This window comes from Streptopelia decaocto (assembly GCF_964273445.1).
Source record: "Streptopelia decaocto genome assembly, chromosome: 13".
NCBI lineage: Eukaryota > Metazoa > Chordata > Aves > Columbiformes > Columbidae > Streptopelia > Streptopelia decaocto.
Genome location: NC_138668.1, coordinates 1,312,946 through 1,332,554, shown reverse-complemented (window position 1 = coordinate 1,332,554; position 19,609 = coordinate 1,312,946). Strand labels below are relative to the sequence as shown.

Sequence of the window (19,609 nt, the reverse complement as noted above, 5' to 3'; positions counted from 1 at the left end):
TCGCCAGCCTGCCCCCGCTGCTGCAAAACGCGACTCCCCCCCGCCAAAAAACAAAACAAAACAAAACAAAACAACAACCCACAAACCCCCCCCCTCCGTGGTCATGGCGATCTCTTCCGCCTTATATAAACGGCAGGGGCACAAGGTGGATCCCGTAAGGTTACACGGCGGCTGTTGCGCAGCAGCTCCAGCCCTTCCCCGCTGCTCGGCGCGGCGGCTCCCCCGCCCCAGTGCCGCAGAGGGCCGGGGTGGCGGCCGGGCTGCCCCGCTCCCCCCCCGGCCCTCCCCCGGCTCCTTTTTTCCCCCCTGCCCTTCCAGGTGGGCAGAACCCTCTCGCCCCGCGAGCAGGGGCTGCAGCTGGCGGCGGCCCCCACGACTTGTTGTTTGTGGGTTTGGTGCCGGGAGTACCGGGAGGAGGGACGGGGGAGGCGCATGGCAGGGAGGGGAGCGGTAAATGCTGCTCCGCGCTGGAGCCACGCTCCAGACAGGCCACCGCTTCGGAGCGAGCCCGGAGTCCTCCCTCCGCCAGGAGTTGCAGTTCGTCTCCGATCCCCTTGGGATTTAAACCTTCTTGCATATATATATATATATATATTTTTTTTTATTTTATTTTTTCCCCTTCTTCCTCCTCCTCGCTTTTTCTCCCGTGCAAAGTGGAGAAGGAACTGCACCAAGGCAGCCCGCGAGATCTTGCAATATTGCTCCGATTTATCGCTGCTATTATTCGTAATTAGTTATTATTTTTAACCTCACCCAGCCGGGGAGGGGAGCGGGACCGTTCTCAGCGGGAGAAACAATTCGAGCCGTACCAATAAAGATTTTTTTTTTTCCCTTTTTTGAGAAAGGGGCAGAGGGTGGAGGGCGAGCACAGCGGGTGGGGGAGCAGCCGGCAAACACAGAAATCCCTGAGTCCCGGCGCGGAGCGAGAGGCCGCGGCGGCGGGGGGAGGCGGGACCCAGCGCCGCCCGCCGCGAGGGGGGCAGCCGCCCCAGACAGGTGATGGGCGTTTCGGCTGCGCTCCGGATCGACTCCTTGGGTTTCACTTTGGTCTGATCTAAGCAAATATGCAGAAGTACCGGCTGGTCTAGTCCTAAGAGCCAAGAGGAGCGAGCGAGAGCGGCAGAAAGGAGAGCAGCCACGCTCCCGTAGCGAGGGGAACATACAAACAGCGGCAGCGCCGTAATTAAACCACCACCGCCCCGAGGCAGCCCCGACCCACCCTGGATGCGGAGGACCCCCGAGCCACCCCGCTGCCTTTCCCCTGAGGGATGGTACTGAATTCCTGCGCGGCAGGAGCCGGCCTGCAGCTCCTCTCCATCAGCGTTGCCTTCCCTCCGTGTCTAAAGTGCACTAGACCGAGATGAGGACCTGGGCTTGCGTTTTGCTGATAGGTTTTGGCTACCTGTCCTTTACCTTCTGCGAGGTAGGTGAGAGCGGCTTCCTGCGTTCTCGGTCTCCGGGGCCCGCCGCAGCCGGGGGTCGGGGCGAGCCGGCGGCGGAGGGCGCGGGGGAGCGGGCTGCCCACCTGGGCTCCGCGGGCATCTCCGCGCCCCGGCCTCGCCGAGCGCGCTCGCCGTGCCCCAGCCCCTGCGCGCCCCAGCCAGAAAGCAAGTTGCCATTTCATGCATGCCAGAGATGAAGGGGAATGACCGTGCATTCCGCTCCGGGGCTGCTGGCTGCCCTTAAAAATTATACAAATAATATATAATGTATATATATATATTACATATTCACGCCCCGAGGGTGCAGAAGGGCTGCGGCTATTTGCAAACAGAGCGGAGCGCGGAGCCGCCTGGCAGCGGCCGCCCCCGCGGCGCACGGCGCCGCACGCAACCGGCCGCGGGCACCGTTAGTGCCGCGGGCAGAAGTTGGTTGGATCCCCCCGCCCTAAAACGCCCCTCCCCGGTGTTCGAAGATCACCCGGCTGAGAGCGGGCGAGGGTCGGGCTCCAGCGCGGAGCCCCGGCTTGGGGTTGCTACAGGTGGCCCCGGTCGAGGCGAGCGCTGTGCTCGGTGCTGCACGGCGACTCTTTTAACTTTTCTCGGGACCGGGTGTGCTTGGCACGGGGAGCCCCGGCGTGGGCGCTGGTAGGATGGCGGTGGCCCCGTGGGACGCGGTCCCCCTCCTCCTCCCCGGGTCGGGGCAGTCCGCGCCCGCGGGGGGCTCGGGCAGACTCCAGCAGCCGGCTGCCCGGGGTGGGTTTCCAGCCGTCGAGCGGGGCGCGGGGGCAGAGGCGCAGCTGTGCCGGGCACAGGCCGGAGCCCCGCGCAGCCGCCCGCCGGGCCGAGCCGTGGCGCAGTTCCGCAGGCGGCGCGCAGCTCCCGCGGGCGCGCAGGCGGGGGCGGCGGGGAGCGCCCCAGCCCCCGGCGGAGCGGGGGGCGTGCGTGTGTATTTTTCCCCTGCTTTAATCCAAAGATATCCAACAAACACCCTGCACCCTCCATAAAACCCCAAAGCCCCAGGCCCCCAGCCCCGAAGCGCTAAACCCCCGGCGCTGCGCGGGGCTGCGCGGTGACCCGCGGTGTGTGTGTCTTTGAAGGAGGCCGAGATCCCGCAGGAGCTCATCGAGCGGCTGGCGCACAGCGAGATCCACAGCATCCGCGACTTGCAGCGCCTCCTGGAGATTGACTCCGTAGGTAAATTAGTCCCGTCCTCCTTCCTTCCGCGCCGTCGGCCGCCGCCGCCCCGGGGGGAGGCAGCGCGGGCGGCCGCGGCGCAGCGCCCCGAACGCCTCTCGCCGCTCCGGTGGCGCGGCCCGGGCTGCCTGGCCCCGGGGACGGGAGCCGTGCCGGGCGCAGCCTCCGGAGCCAGGCTGCCCTGGGCACGGGAGCTTCGGTTCAAAGGGAGGCGGCGGCCAGGGGGCCGAGTGGGAGTTAAAACTTCGCGGGGGGTTCAGGGTGGAGAGGGACCTGGTGACCCTCCGTGTTTTCAGACCTCTCCGGCTCTCAGCGGAGAAGAATTTCTGTAAGGTTTGTTGTTGGTCTTGCATTGCTCTGTTATCTTTAAACTACTGTCCTAGAGGTATTTAAAATATTTGAAACAATATTTATGAATGAAGTAATGTCTCTTCAAGCTCTGGGCTTTATTAAAAGGAAAATAAACCGGCCACGCTGACTTTAAACAGGAACCTGCGTATGAAGCTTACCCTTAAAAATACACTTTTTTTTTCCCAAAAGAAAATATTGCAGGGTTATTTTCTGCATCATTAGGCATGCAAATGGGTGTAGTGAGAACGTGCAGTTCAAACAGATCATTGCAGCAGTAAATCAGGTCTAGAAGCACTGTATTACTGTGTTTCTTATCACTTGGTTTCACTTGATGCACTTTGTTCCTGGTGATTTCTTCCCTTAGTTGAGAAAGAATAAACCTGGCACGTTTGATGTGCCCAAGGGAAACCTGCATCTTTCTGAAGAGCAGACATGGAGAGAAATGAATGAGTTCTTGCTTGCGTTGGTGCTGGGCCGTCTCCTTTTCAACCATATGCTGTGTGTTTTTGTAAAGTCTGCGCCAGGTTCAGTCACCTTCATTCAGCGTTGCAGGATCCTTCTAGAGTTTTAACTCACTGCTTTTTGTATAGTGCTGTATTAATGAGCAGGAATGGACTAGGAACATGTTTTACAGCCGTAGCTTTCAATTTTCATGTTGATTAGGGACTGAATGGTTTCCCATTACACTGGAGATGGGAATATTTCTCTCTTGCACAATACTTTACCAGAGAGGCTAATTACTAATTACCAGATTTGTTGGCATCAGTTTAATATTTTTGGAGAGCAGTGCTTCGTCGTTATTGCTTATCGCTGCAATTAAAGAGCTTTCACAACAGGGAAGGGGTGTGCGGTGCATATTTCCCCACCGAAGGCTGTTTGGGCACCGCTGCTGCAATTGGCTCCCAGTGAATGCATTGGAGGGCTTGGTGGCTGTTGCAGAAGGGCTGGGGCTGAGCGCTGGCCTTTTAAAATGCTGCGTGTTTCTGCCGCGTTTGAGGCAGGAATCTGTAGCTACCAGAATACATTATTTTTTCAAATGCCCCAGCGTAAGCAGCACATGCTTCATTTTTAAATACCACTTAGAAAGGGAGCAAAAGTTCACGTGGCTCCGTTGCAAGAGAACGAAGCAGACAAGTGAAGCAACGGCGGGAGCTGAATAAATCAGTGGATGTAGCAGAGAGAAATTTATTTCACAAAATAATGATTTACCTCGTGGCAAATATTAACCAGGGGGTGCATGACCAAAAATTGAAGAGGTCGGCCACAAGTTTACCATTTGATTTTGCTGTTTTCCTGCAATTTGTCGGTTTAGGAACCATTAGAGAAACAAGACACATAAATATTTGACTATTTCAACATGAAGCAGTAATGCTTTCAGACGTGAACTCAGTATTAAAGACTAAAAATATTCAGCCTTTCACCCTGTTCTTGCTTTGTGCTCCTTTGCTGAGCACCGGCAGGATTGGATCTTCATAGAGTAACTGGTCCTTACTCCCCACGTTTGCATTTTCTGAGCACAGTCTTCACTGTCATGAGTAATTCTTATTAAGGCTTTATCAGAGTGGCTAATTGAACATTGAAATTAACGTTTTCTTCATTAAACAGGATCGGGCCTGTTTACTATATTTAGTGTTAGCTCGGATTAGCAAATCGAATGTATTCTAGTTGTCCCTGGTAGGATGATCTTGCTGAAATGCGTTTCCTCAGGGCTGTCAGTGCGTTTAGCGCAGGACGAGTTCAGTGGGGGTTTGCACGGTAGATACAGTTCTGTGTCTTAAACTGAGGATCAGAATAAAACCACTCCGGTGCTTATTTTCTCCCTCATTTTAGTGCATGGTGTTGCCGGTCCTTCTGCATGCGAGTAGCCCTGTTTAAACTCAGTGGGTGGACTTGAGAATTAAGAATGATCTTGTAGGGGAAGAGTTTGCAGGATCAGGCACGCATGCAGAAAATGTCCGATATTCCTGAGCAACAAGGCAGAATCTGTGAAAAATGAAGGGAGAACAGTCATTTCTCTCTCCCGCAATGCAAAGCTTGTATTTTTAATTGGAAAAGTAAGTTTTGTGAGGCAGAGTGGGCAGGTTTTTCTTCTATTCTGACAGATTTGGTGTCTATATTGTAGCGCAGAGATGACTGATAACCCCCTTCATAAAATTAGAAACCACACCCCCAGACCATCTGGCATATTACTTAAAGAAAAACACAACCCAACATGGAGCTGATCATTGTATTCAAAAAGGAAAATCCAGGCCGGTTTGTCAGCGCCCAGCGCTGCGTGTCCGGGTCGAAGTCCCCGTAAAGGCAACATACAGATTGTGTTTATATCAGAAAACAGGTTAATTTGCTGCAGTTGGGATCCATAGTGAGCGCCGGTTTTGTTGGCGTGACGGAGAGCGGTGTGTGACCCTGTTTAAAGCCGAAAGCGTGCGCGGTGCGGGAAGCGGCAGCTGTGGTGTGCGCGGTACAGTTTACTACGAGCAGACTCAGCCACCGAAACGGGGGCATTTCCTCGATTCGGTGAGGCTCTCCTTGGCTCAGCAGCGTGGGTTGGCTCCCCGCGCTTCACCTCTCCCAGCTGTCCCGTGGGAGGCAGAGTTCATTCCATCACCTATTATGTTTTCCTCCCGCTGGGAACAGATTTTCCCGGTCGTCTCCCGCGTGGGGCAGTTCGGGGCTGGGCGGGCATGGTTTGAGGGCAGCAACCGCAGGGTCACCTTAGGCCATGTGAATTTAACGGCCTGTGATTAAGAACTGGCAGAGCAGCTTTTGCGAAGCGGAGAAGTGTCCTGAATTCGCCGTTAATGGTTTCGCGGAAAAGCGTGAGGTTGCTGCAGAGCTCAGCCTATTGGAAAATCTCCTGGGGACTTTGTGGCGCTCGAATTAAGGATGTGACGGTGCGGTGTGTTGCCTTTCCTTGCACCTCTTAAGCATGCCGAGAGGTGGGCATGTGCCACGTGTGTCCTGTGTTTCCCCTCGGACACAGCAAATGCTCCTTCTCCTTTACAGCTGGTCAATCAGATCTAGGTAAAGGGGAAAGAAAGCTAAACAAAACAGGATCTTGCAGGCTGCTACTTATATTTCCTTTAATAGATCAAAGTTGAAAACTTAATGACATCGAGCTCTGCGTTTGGATGTCAGGAGGGCATATTTTGCATCAGCCAGAAAGAAGATCAAACAGATTGACGTTGCCTTGGGCTTTCTGGCTCTAGGACCAGTTTGTAAGGCAGACCATTTGGGTTTATTGTACCTTACATTGAATTCCTGAAAAAAAAGAGATAATGAGAATTTGCTAAGCTGCTGCTGTTGATACCAGAAGTCTTGGACCTATACTTCTTGGATCCACATCAACGTGACATCTGTAAGGGTTTGCTTTAAGACTGCGTATATCGGAGATTGTACCTGACATAAACTGTTTGGGAAGGAGATGACAACGGGAAAGTCTAAATCGGTAAATATAAACTAACAGTAGTCTTAGGATACTTTCCACATGCTTGTTTAGGGAGAAGAGTAGTCACATATTGGCAGAATGTCCCAGGAGCTCTGTGATTTATACTCCACGACCCAGTGGGAAAGTGCCAGTTTGACTGAAAAGAACAATTTCAGCTACACTAATGGATTGACCAAGGCTCATGGCAAGAGTTTTTCTACCCATCGTTGATATGTTGTCAGTACATAGAAGATTACAGAGAAATTTCTTGATCGTCTGCCATGAAAGCATTTTTTTGTTATTAAAATGCTAAAAAAGAGAGCGACGTTAATCTGGCTCTGTGCAGCATCCTCCATCTCCGCTTAGTGACAAGCAGTGTTCCATTCTAAACTAAGAACCACCCGTCTCTAAGTTTTCTGCTCAAAGCCTCATTTTGTGAGGCGCTAAGCACCGATAAACACCTTATCCTGCAATTTCATGCTCTTAAGTCACTACAACTGATGCAGACCAGTTACCAGGCTTCTCTCAGGTCATATGGAGAGTGTTGTTTGTAATTACTGTACCATCGTTGTTTTAATGAGATAAATGAAAGTCTTCTGGCCACACATCAGAGTCAATCGTGGGTTTCAGAGGTGACTTTCTGATTTTCCATCCTGGTTGGGCAGGGCTCCCGTTGACTTCAAGACTGCTTGAAGTGCCGTGATTTTCCCGTTGACTTCACGGGGCTGTGGAATTCCTTCCAAATGCTGGTGAGGTCGGGGGACACCAAGTGCCTTTAGCATTGTAGTGTCTTCTGGCACCAGCCATGTGCTTCATAGTTCTGTTTATTTAAAAGATAGAGTCAATGCTGTGTTGATAGAAATGGCACAATTTGTGTTGCATAATGCATTGGGGTTTGACTGGGAGTTGCTCTGCAGTCTGCTGTGCTAGCTGCGTAGATCTCTTTTCTTAACCCTCACAACGAGACGTGAACTCACAAAATGATATACATGCCTAAGATATGTAGCGAGACAGTGCGATACAGTATGAGCCAGAGGCCTTCTTCACCTTAGAAATCATCTTCTAAGCAACACATGCTCCTCGACATGTCATTTTGCTTTATAAACATGATGATAGAATATGGCTAATTGCAGCCGAGTTGAGCAGTTATATATAAGCACATGGCTTAACATATTGGTTAGCTGATCATACTATTCCTTTTAGTCTTACCAGTTTCTTTAAACAAGACAGCAAGAAATCAGTCCCGTTAGGAGGGAGCGGTGCCAGCGCGTTGGATGCGGGATTAGGGCGGGTGGCTCGGGCCGTAGCGCTGGCATCAGCCGCCGTTTCTCTCCTCAGCAAGATGTCTGTGCCCACCAAGCAGTTCGGATTAGAGGCATTAGTTTTTTGTTTAATCTTTTCTAAACACTGCACGCGGACAGGGATACTTCTCGCTCTGAGCCCGGCCTGGGTCTTAGGCTGAGCAGAGCTCACGCTGCTTCCTTTTGAGTGTTGCTTCAAATCGGCTCGAGCCGAGGGAGAGGTTGTGACAGCTCGAGGCTGCCAAAAAGGAGCTGGGTCTGAGGGTGTTGGGTGGCTGAGCGTTAGGGAAGAGGGCTGGAGGGGGACCGGAGCGGATCCTCGTCCTGCACGGCACCGGTCGGGGTCCGGGGGTGCCCGGTGCCACCACAAGGGGTGCGGGAGGCCCGGCCCCGCGCCCCAGCTCAGCGCAGACTTGCCGTGGGGTCTCAGGCGAGCCGTTCTATTCGCCCCACTGATGAGTTTTATGGAATATGGGATACAATATGACAGGACTGGGACTGCGGGTAAGGCCTGCTGTCAGCTAACCAGGTTCCAAAATTTCCCATTGAAATCAATGGGAAACAAGCACTCTACATAGGAAGCAGGAGCCAGCTTATTTGGGTAAATGGAGAGTCTGGACTTCACACTGACTTGTTTCAGGCAAGGGAGGAGAACAGACAGGACCCGCGGGTGATCCTGGCACTACCTCTTGGACCTCTCATTTCATCTCTTAGATAGTGTTTCCAAGGAGTGGAGAGGGACCCCGAGGCACAGAGCTCCTTCTGAGGTGCTGGAGGTACCGCTCTCTTCACGTCCCACCACGCTCTGCTGGTGATTCCACCAGCTCCATGCTCTTCATGCAGGATTTCCTGCGGGGAGGAGGAGCTTTGTAGAGCAAACCCTTACGATGTGCGTTACTAATACGGCTGAGAATAAAACCAGTTCCAGGGTCACAATGAGCTGTGGATGCAGAGTGAACTGGCAGCAGGGAGCGTGACAGTGCGGAAGACACAGGAGCGTGGGATGTTGTAGCGTGTACAGAAGGTAACTGAGTACTGTGTAATAACCATCACGGTTTTCTTTGGAGCCAGCAGTGAAGCCTTGGGGCTCTCCGTGACGTTGCAGAGGGCACTCCGAGCAGCAGCGTGCTCAAAGTCTTAGTTTGGTGCACTGGAATCTGCTCGCAGCCCTCGGTTTGCTTACATTGCCCCGATCCCCTGTTTGCAGACTGTGCTCGTCGCTGTCGGAACCCCGCGGCACGGGACACGACCTGGACTGCTTCACTTAACAAAACTAAATAGTTGGAGCGGTTGTTTTGTTGTTTTTTATGATAAATGAAATGGCAAGCTTTCCGTCCTTGCTTTTTCTCATGGCCCTTTAACCCATGTGGTAGGCTTATTTAGGGAACAAGACAAGCCTGGATGCCGTCCCAGAGTTTGCAGTAGCTTCAGATGCCCCTCCAAAGGTTAGGATACTTCACAGGGGATTTGTTCTGCAACAGAGAGGCTGAAAGGAAACCCATGCTAGTTACTTTTTGCTTTTGATTCTGTCCTAGTACTGCCCTGAAAACCAAGCACATTTACAGAGGCAGCATTGTTGCTGCTGGGTGTGTAATACCATATTTTCTACCATAGCCTCGTGCCAGAACTTCAAAAACCTGCTCGCAAGAAACATTTTAAGTGCAATATCATTGTTCTTACTTCTGCACCTTTCCAGGAAGAAAAGCTTTATTATGCCTTTCACATAAAAATGCAACTGTTCTGCTTTAGATACGCTTTTGTGTCACAGAGTGTGCACTGTTCTGGGGGCTTGCATTGACATGGATATTAGAATTCAATTGTGCATGCTTATACATGACATGTGATGTTTATGTCTTCCTTGCCTTATGCCCTTGCAGTTGCAGTGACAGGAGTTACCTTACGCTAATTGCAGCAGGATTTGGTCTTGTGCCTACGAGCAGCACAGATTTCTATGTATGGAACAGCACTGTAGTGACCTTCATGCGAATAACATACCTGAGGTTTAATATTTTGTTTCCTCTTCTAGGATACGATGATGTTTCAGAAACAAACTTGAGATCCTATAGTGTTCATTCTGCTAAACATGTGCAAGAGAACCGTCCTGTGCCCATTCGCAGAAAAAGAAGCATTGGTAAGAAAACAGCCATTTGTACTTGGGGAGCAAAACCAGGGGGTGCTTGTGCTCAGCCAAGCAGGACAGTTCACTGGGAAAATGGGACATGCACAAAGGAAAAAAGGCCATTTCTAGCTCCTGCCCTCCACTTTGCACAGAACAAGCCGTTGCTGAGAAGCCGTCTTCTGGAGGGTGTCCATAGCACACAGACAAGCACAAATTCTTTACATTCACTTTCTTGTTGCAGCATGTTAGAAAGCTAGACCTTGGGTAGAAAATGCTGTGATATTCCATGTATAATTCATAGTGTGGGGAACAACTACAGCAGTGTGCTTTAAAAAACACCAACAGTTGGTAGAGTTTTCAGTACAGAAGCTCCACAAAAGGAAACAGCTTGACTCTTTATTCCAAAGAAAAAACCAGTTTATCCAAAAAATTAAAAGCCATTGATGGGAACGCTGGCGCATTGATTTGCTTCACTGCACAGGGCAGCAGGCGTGTTTACAGGGGGATATTTTTCTTATTAAACAATAATGATGGTGATACAACAAAGCCCAAATATACATTTAGAGAGATGTTGATGAATTTTGGGACAGGACGCCTGCAGAGAGCAGCGGGTCCTGCCACACGCGGCACCTCGCTCTGCAGGGTGGCGAGTGCCTCCCGTAAACGTCAGTGAGACCTGGAGACGCTCAGTAACTCGCAGGAGTTGCCATCTACCGTGCAGTATTTGATCCGTTAGTTTTCTTGAGTTTGTGGCGCCGAGGGTTGAGAAGAAGAACTTCTCACTCTATTTAGCCGGCTGAAGCGCATCCCTTTCAGAACCCAGCCTAGATTTTCGTGTTACGGGCACTTCTTGTGCTTCAGAAGTGACTGAAGAAGTGCAGGCAGCGTTCAGTCCCTGACACATCCACCCCAAAGCCGTCCCTGCTCCCACTGCCAGGCAAACAGGCCAAGCTGCCTCCAGAGAGCTCCCCATCAAGCAAGTTGTCTCTGCAATTATTTTCTGGACTCTTTTGAATTATTGGCTTGACTTCTTAGGCAGTCCCTGAGTTGAGAAGGATACGTGGTTTGGATTTTTCATGGCAGCAGCGCAGAGTCACTCTGTGATTCCCATGTGGCTGAAATTGTTCTTCACAAGCTCACCTGCCCTGAGCCCAGAAGGCTGTTGTTTTAGCTGCAGGTTTTCTGGTCGTACCACTCTTGTGGTTTTGCCTCATTCAAGAAATAACAAATTAAATACAACCCACCGTGTACAAAGCCTTGATAGCTGCACTCAGGAAAAGTTACATTTGCCCTTTGGGGTGGCAGATGGATGGACTCCCAGAGGTGGGGATGTAAAGGAAACCCAAGACTTGGGATTTTCAAGCTGGTGCAGGTTGTTTCCCTGCTGAGCCGATTCGGGTGTGATACAAATATCCTCAACGCACCTTCTGTGGTGGCGTTTGCCGGGTGTGTGTTTGTGTGATAATATGTGTGCAATGGTGACCCCAGTGTTGTAAAACAACAGCTGCAGTTACGCGGTCACCACGGGGCTGTATTGGAGGACCATCCAACCCTGTTTTGCTGTCGCTTCTGAAGAGCCAGGGTTGTCTTATCTAACGGCCTTTGCTCCCAGCTGTGTTGGGAGCCAGACCCCTTAATTCAGGGCTGGGCTTTTGGGAGTGTTTCTCTAGGGTAGCACACCTGGTTTAACGGTGGGCAGGTGGTACTCAGACCGAGAACATCATCTCAACCTGCCCACCAAGGGTGCTGCTCATAAATGGCGTTAGTAGAGTGTGTGACCCCTCTTGTGTTCGCAGAGGAAGCCATCCCGGCTGTCTGCAAAACACGGACGGTGATCTACGAGATACCTCGGAGCCAGATCGATCCCACCTCCGCCAACTTCTTGATATGGCCGCCCTGCGTGGAGGTGAAACGGTGCACGGGCTGTTGCAACACCAGCAGCGTCAAGTGCCAGCCGTCGCGGATACACCACAGAAGCGTCAAGGTGAGCACATCGGGGCTGCACGACCCTCTGAAGTCTAGAAACTCCAGGTGTTCTTGTGGCTGTTCTGGGGGAGCTGGATTTTATTCCCCATCCTCGTGGCCGCAGGGTCCGATACAACACCCCTCTCCAATCCGAGTGGGCAGATGGCCTTTCAAGTTCCATGATCGCTGGAGAATCTTGGGTTTGGATTTGATTTTCACAGGATTCCCTTTAGGTTTTTATTTTTTTTAATGAAAATAAAGTTGATCGTGTCTTTCCCATGATCTCGCACAGTACAAATCTTAAGAGTTAAGAAGATAAAATGACTCAGGGGGCATTGGACTTAAAAAAAAAATAAATCACAGTGTGGAATGCTGTTTTCTTAATTAAATATTATGCAGCCTAAATTGGGCTTTTATATTTGACAACATAACACTTTTGATCTGAAAAAATGTGTTTCAAATTATCTTACCCCGGGGATAGAAGACTCAGCGGCTTCATGCTGTATTTACTCATTAGACAAAATCCCTGTTGCAATTTTCCAGTAAATATTACGTGAAATATTTCTTATGTTCATTTGCCTTCGCTGTGTTCTAATTTTTATCAGTATTTAAATAAGTACTGTTGATTTACATCTGTGTGTCAGAGATTAGTCTTACTCCGAGCATTTATATTGTTAAGACTATGAGTTCTTGTTGCCCTAAGTATTTTAAGAGCAGAATTTTACAAAACCCAACACATTCTTGAACATAAAATTGCCCGGTAGAGCACCCAGATCACTGTGCTTGCCATGGATTTCCTATTGAGAAAGGTGCTGTTAATGTAGCCCTGGGTGTCCTGGATACAAAATAAGGCATCTAAGCCGTTTCATTGTTTTTCGTGCACACAGACCTGCATCTGAGCAGATTTTGCTTTTTAAATTTTCTGAACATCCGAAAAATGTTTTAACACCCAGATAAGCTGCAGAAACATCTGAATGTATTCCCTCAGTCTTTCCCCAAATAATTATACTCTACACTCGCTTGCTGCCCTTTCTTAGCAGGATTCGCTTTGCAGAAACAAGTTAAAATGAGGAAGAAGATTGGGATCAATAAGTTTGGGGCTGAGAACAAACTGGGGGAGTTGAAGCACTGCAGCTGTAAACCATCCAGAGCAGGCGCTAAACAGCAAGTGCCTCAGGGTTGTAATTCCTAGTGCTGTTGCCTTTGGGTTTGGTGCAGCTTCCAGTTAGTTTTGTGTAGCAGTTTGTGCTTACGAGGCAGCTCGAGGTGCCCAGAAGGAGCTGAGCTGTGCGTTGTGGACTCCCTGTTGGTACCTGTGCCTGTTCCCTGCCCTGCGGCGATGGGGATCATGGGCAGAGCGGTCTGGCTGTCACAGTCCCCGCTGTGGGGACACCGGGGCTTCCCTGGAAGCTGCAGACCCCACAGCGTGCCCCAGCATGCTGCCGTGGTAAAGAAATCAGGGTTTCTCATTCCGTCTGCTGAAAGCGGTGTTAGTCCTTTTAGGTTTGCGTTCATTTCAGTAGGGCGCAAGCTAAAAGTAGGCTCAGCTCAGCAGCTGCTCTTTGTGGCTGTGTAAATATATTGCCACCAGCAATATCAATATACGTCAGCCAGCTTTGGAGGACTATTTTATTTCCAAAGCTCCAAGACTGCCCCAAACAGTCATTAAGTAGAAAGGGGAAAAACGGACAAGAGGTCAAGCAGGAACAGGATGTTCATTGTAAAGGTTGTAGGCTGACCCCACTGTCACACCAGAAATTTCTGAACGGAGTCCATATTTATGCCCTCTGGAGTCAGAGCCTCTTGTAGCTTGGGTATAACTGATGGTTCTATGAGGCGTTTGCCATCCTGCGATCAGAGCTGCTGTCTGCTCGCGCTGTTCAGTAGCCGGTCCGGGGGCTCTGCAGAGGTGGGGGAGCGCGTTTGGAGGGTCTTCTCAGCTGGTCCCGCGGGGCGGCTGGAAAGCCGTCCTGTGTTTTCCCCTGATGTCAGGCGGCATAAAAGCCCCCTTTTGATTAAACGTTGAAAAGGCTTTCCCCGCTTCCTCCTCATTGACAAGGTAGTGAGATCATAGCTGGCCCATTCACACTAGAAAAATGTTCACCCAGAAAGGTCAGCAAGTGGGTTTGCATCATCCGACGGGTGAAAGCAGAGGGTGTTTTCTTTGTCTTACTGAGGGCCACTGGAGTCAAGGTTAAGAGACAGTTGTGCGGCGTGGGAGGAGGAGCAGAGGTGTTTGTGTTGGGGTATTTCTGTTGTGGGAACGTGGTTCAAAGGCTGTGGGGTTCGGGGATGTTCTTGCTCGGCCTTCACTGAGCTTGGGAATTGGAGCTGGAACCCCGCGCTGGGGTTGCTGGTGGAACAGCTTCCCCGAAATGGATCCTCCAGGGTTTCCCCTTCGTGGGGTAGATGGATAAAGGGTGGGTTTCCTCTGCACCACAAGAGGGTGGGATGGTGGGAGCACAGCCTCCTGGCCCCAAAGAAATCTGGGCTTGGCAAGCTGCACCTGCACAGCGCTGCAGAAATCAAACAGGAATAGCACGGCTGGGGGGGCGTTGCTCTTTGATCGGAAGGAGAGGATTGCGTTTCTGTCCGGATAGAGAAGTGGTGATGAGGTTTGGTGAGTTAGAGGTGTTGGTGTCTGTTACAAATATGTTTCCTTTCCTGTCTGCAAAAGCATTTCAGTAACATCTGCAGATTCTGTTGCTTCCGCTGCTTGCGAGAGCAAGTATTGACCAAGTAGCAGACCGTGATTTATCTGGGGCGTTTCTGAACTGAGACTTCCCAAGCGGTTTCTCATCATGTTGAGCATGATGTTCTTCATGTATTTGATCACAGCAGTGTATAACAGTTAATATTATAGAGCAAATCCTGCCTATACTGCTAATTTTGAACAGCCAAGCTGAGTATCATGGTTGTTTGCAGGAACGCTTATTTCCAATCTAAGAAACAAGAGCTAAAACCGCTCCATCTACCTCAGCTTTGCCTTCTGCCTGGCCTTGAGCCATAGCCGTGTCAGCTTTAGCCATTGCTGAATATTCAATGTTGAGCTGATTTGGGGAAATTTAACCCAGTATATTCTTACAGTAAATTGAGGCAAAGACCCAGAGAAAAGGAGCTGGAAAGGGGGGGAATGCAGGAACATCTCCTCAGCTCATATCTGGGGTTGTCCAAAGGGCTTTTGAAGAGAGATGGGAAAGAAATGCAAGAATTCAGAGGGAGTTGTTCAGCAGCCCCCAGCCCCTGATGAGGTTAAAAAGGCCTCGCAGAACCAATTGCGTGTGTAGGAAAAATGGCTGTATATGTAGTGTTTGCAGGTTTAAGAACATTTTTCTTCCGTGACTGTTTCTGTCATCAGGATAAACAGCACTTTGATTTTAGCTGTGGCTTAACTGGAGATTAATAGCACTTGGTTGGGACCTGCGGGCAGGACCAGCTGACAGGTATCAAAGGTCAGTTTAAGAATGGGGGACAAGACAGAAAACCAGAAAGAGGGGCCCGCAGAGGCTGAGAGGAACCCAGCACAGGGTCTGGCTGCTCGCAGGGGAGAGGGGACACAGGGACCCGCACGAGCCGTCTCTCCCTGGAGCGGGTACTGGGTTTGCAGCAGCACCCTCCAGTTGTGCCCCCGGACCGTCCCTCTGTGTGCGCTCAGGACAGGGCACCCCTGCTCCTCGCTCCCAGCAGGGAACACTCAAACCACCCCAAATAACTGTGCACCAGGCTTTGCAGAGGAAGGGGTTTTGCCAGAGGAGCGCCCCGTGGGTGTCTTCAGTGCGTGTTTTGGGATGGGACGCTGCCGGGATCTGAGGGGGCAGGGCTGCCCGCCACTCGCCGTGCCACCCGTGCAGGGAGGCGGCACAGCTGGCAGGGCATGCACAGCTGGCAGGGCATGCACAGCTGGCGGGGCAGGAACAACTGACGGGGTGTGCACAGCTGGCAGGGCATGCACAGCTGGCAGGGCGTGCACAGCTGGCACGGTGTGTCCTGTGGGCATGGTGTGAGTCGTGCCCGCCTGCCCATGGACTTGCAGGCCCCGCAGAATCCCCGATCCCCGTCTGCTGCCTCTACGCGCTGTTGACTTATGTCTTCCTCGCAGACTTGCTGGCTGTAAAGGTCATGGTTGCAAGATGAAGGTGTATTTTTCCTCCACTGTATCAGTATGCGTTTATTTCAGTGTGGAAGAAAAGCGTTCAGTTGTTCTTTGGTTTGATTTCCCGGCCTGTATTTAGCGATCCATCCCATGAGTTTTTGCTGTTGTGAGGAATTCTCTGTGCTCAGACTTCTTTTGCAAGGTCCTGCCCATGATGAATATTGGCTTTGTGCTGGGGGCGTTTTGGCCATTTCTGCTTACAGTCTTGTTCTTTTCCTGCTATTATTACCTGATTCCATCTCTCCTGGAGAAGCTCTGGGAAAGGTGTTCCTATTACATTTCCATTAGGCCACATGTTTTTATCAGATTTTATTTTCATTTTTACTTAGCCACCACACCTCAAGACAATACATAGAGTCCACAGTGAAGCAAGTGTGGTGCCACTGATTATACATCATTTGACGAAGCTGGTCAGTTATTTCACTGCCTTTCTTTTAGAGAGTTTTTAGGTAGCGATACTTTGTGGTTTGAGAGGATTTGAGGATTTTTAGTTTTGTTGCATTAGAGACAAATAAAAGAAGCTGATGTTTGTTGAGGACCGAGCATCTCCAAGCATGTGTAATACACTTAAACTGTGCAGGAGACACTGGGGAGACAAATACAAGGAAGAAACAAAGATGCTAACACAGGGCCAAATCCTGTGCTGTTCGCTTAGCTGTTCTTGATCATACCCACTGAAAATGTGACCTGCGTGTGTCATTGTTCCAGACGAGCATCCCGTGTGGCAGCAGGTGACAGCAGGGGACACGAGCACAGCACCTTATCCTGTTTGTGCTGCTCCAGTTGGAGTGTCCGCAACATCTTCCAGAACAGCATTCCTTCCACTCGTGTAGCATGAAGTAGGGCAGTGGAACGTGTGCTAGATCGTACTTTAACTACAATAAAAACCAGCTTTGAATTGCTGTATAAATTCATTATGTTCTTCAAAGTATTATCTTGGTTTTTTTCCCTTTTGTTTAATACCAAATAGCCACAGAACTGCATGTATCTTTATGTTTGGAAAACCAAGCAAAACAAGGACAGACTTTAAAAAGCTTGATTACGGTTTATTTTTGTTGCGCGTAGTTTTCAATCCGACTGGCTGATTCGAACAGCTGTAAGAAGCATGGCAGATCTGAAAGCTATTTTGTGATTCCTGCGCCTCGTTCTTTGTCTCTGATGATTGAGGTGTCTTAATTACTGTTTGTTTTTGTAAATCTTAAGGGTTCGTCATCCTTTGATGCCAGATGACTCAGTTGTACCATAGATTTTCAAATCTTTGTGTTCCAAGGCTTGATGGAGTTGGGTTCTGGTAGGAGATTTGGCCATGGAAGTGTTTCAGCAGAAGCATTCTTGTTTGTCACGGCCAGCTCTTAATTGGTTTGTATGGAGATCTGATAGTTTTGGACGGTACCTTTCAGCGTGGGCACTTTGGTTATTGCATCTGTCTCTCTGCGTCTTTGGTTTGCTGGGTAAATGGAAATCGTCTCCAGACCCTGCTGACGAAGAGGTGGGTCTGAGCTGGCTCCATGGGCGCCAAGGCAGATCTCCCATCGACTGCAGTGGCACCAGGATTTTGCGTCTGTTCCTGTCATTCTGTGGCCCTTGGTAGTTTGTGTCTGCAGAGCGAGAAGGGTGATTCTGGAACTGGAATGTGTTTCGTTTTGTTTTTCCCCAGTGGCGCTGTTCTCCTTTTGGGAGGGCCAGGGAATGATTTTCATAGTATAAAGGTTGATTGGGAGCATTAAATCCCTACCAAACACACGAGTAAACCATTACTGGCAAAGTCTAGTGTAATTGTGGATGCTGAATTTGGTACTAACTGCAGCTTTTGGTTGGGTCAGACTTTACAGCTCTGTCGTGTTGCTTCTGCAGAGACAACCTTCTGTTCTTCTAATTCATAATGCACACCTGTGCTATGTAGTCTTCCCGTTTGCAGGGACAGCCACATCGCAGCCCCCTTTGTGACAGATAAATCACTGGTAGGACTGAGAGGCCATGATTTAGTTTCATCAATTTCCATTGCAGGCAAATGATTATCACCTATTCATGCAGTGTTTAACACGACTGTAATCTGAACACCGGACCCCTTGCACACGTCGAGCACTCTCTCTGTCCACGTGGTGCTGTATTCCTTTGCATGGCCGTGATTATCATGCCTGTAACACCTAGCGCAGGTCTACACGCAGCGTCCCACAGCCCACGTCGGCAGCCAGCTCGTCGGTGTTCCTGCCCCCTGTTCCGTTCCTCCTCTCCTGGCCGCCGAGTTGGTCAGGACGTCCTCTTCTTCGGTGTCCCCACGCCCCAGCGTCCTCCTTTTCCACATTGGTTTCCTTCGAATGAGAGACCCACATGTATCCGGAGCTGCTTGAGGATGCTCCTTCCTCCAGCCTCACCTTGCCCTCCAGACTTGGTTGTTTTAAAGATGCTTTGACCCAAAGTGGAGCAGTGCAGTTGGAAGCAGTTGGGTGGATGGAGGGGAATAGTGGGAATAGTGTACTTGCCAGCTATCCACAATAAAGTCAAGTACTGGATCCAGTTTGCGAGTGGTAGTTCCCTTGGACCTGAGAACAGTGCATGGGAACTCGTGTAAATGAGTCCCAGGTCATTGCAAGGAATGAGTAGGGTTGAGTTGCTGCTTTCTAAGCTGATATTCAGACGCTGGTTGTGTAAAGAGTTGGGCACTTAACTTTCAGAGGGCTCTGGAGACACCAGTTTTAAATGATAAAACCTATTCCAAACCAACCTAATGCCTTCAGTGTGAGCCTGCAGCTTGAGAGCAGTGGTGAGCTCAACATGAGCACAAGATCCCGCTGGAGTGTCAGTCTGCAGGAACATCCGCTGCTGTGAATCCCTATGGAAGTTTATTGTGATGTGTGTGAAAACCGAGTTGCTTAAAGCTTCAAAATGAACGGGAAATTGTTTTATCTCTTGGGGGAAAAGAAAATTGTTTCAAACTGCTGAACTTGAATAAACAAATAGTCTGTGCAGTAAATGGTTACACGATGCACAATTAAGATAAAACGTGATTAGTATGCTAACATTTTATATTGGTTTGGCTACATTAAAAAATAGATGTAGTTATCTGTCTTCAGCTCTGAACTATGACTGTGTTAATGTGTCTCAGTACATACCTCATCGTATTTTATAGGTGGCAAAAGTGGAATATGTTAGAAAAAAGCCAAAATTAAAAGAAGTTCTGGTGAGATTAGAAGAGCATATGGAATGCACCTGTACATCATCAAATACTAATTCAGATTATAGAGAAGAAGAAACTGGTATGTTTTCCTTTTATTTTTGCATTAATGCTGATGTCGTATGGACTTTATTTTTATATTAGTAAAGAATGTAAAGCAAACTTTGCTTCCAGTGAACTCAGCAGAGAAGCTCCCAGCTGCTTCTCTGTGTGCTGAAGATACAAAATTAGGGATAGTTTGTGCTGGATAGAGTTGGGATTTGAAGTTTAAAGTGTGTCAATTCTCATTAGGTTAGCCTTTAAATAAATGCAAATGTCCAATAGGATTGAGGTCTTGCTTAACTAAGTTAAAGTTTGTCATGTTGCAGCTTATTGGTGAACTCTGTTGCCTAATTTCTTTAGACTGTGTGGAGACAAGGCTAAGCCTGAGATTTACTTGACCTTGGGGAAAATATTAATGAAATGAATATAAAGCACTTAGG

General features: G+C 49.7%; 1 protein-coding gene across 6 annotated transcripts in view; it reads left to right on the top strand.

Annotated features, from left to right (window-relative positions):
• The first annotated feature begins 254 nt into the window (after positions 1-254).
• Positions 255-19,609, top strand: part of PDGFA (platelet derived growth factor subunit A) — a 34,072-nt gene continuing 14,717 nt past the window's right edge. For 2 of the 6 annotated variants that reach the window (XR_014185356.1, XM_082064975.1), the window contains exons 1-5: positions 255-1,423; positions 2,540-2,636; positions 9,742-9,846; positions 11,631-11,818; positions 19,083-19,209. Coding sequence is in view for 3 of the 6 variants with exons in the window: in XM_082064975.1 (XP_081921101.1) it covers positions 1,361-1,423; positions 2,540-2,636; positions 9,742-9,846; positions 11,631-11,818; positions 19,083-19,209 (580 nt within the window). In the remaining 3 variants the exon portion in view is untranslated. The remainder of the gene's footprint in view (positions 1,424-2,539; positions 2,637-9,741; positions 9,847-11,630; positions 11,819-19,082; positions 19,210-19,609) is intronic. The other 4 variants (XR_014185357.1, XM_082064976.1, XR_014185358.1 and 1 more) reach the window with 3 other exon arrangements.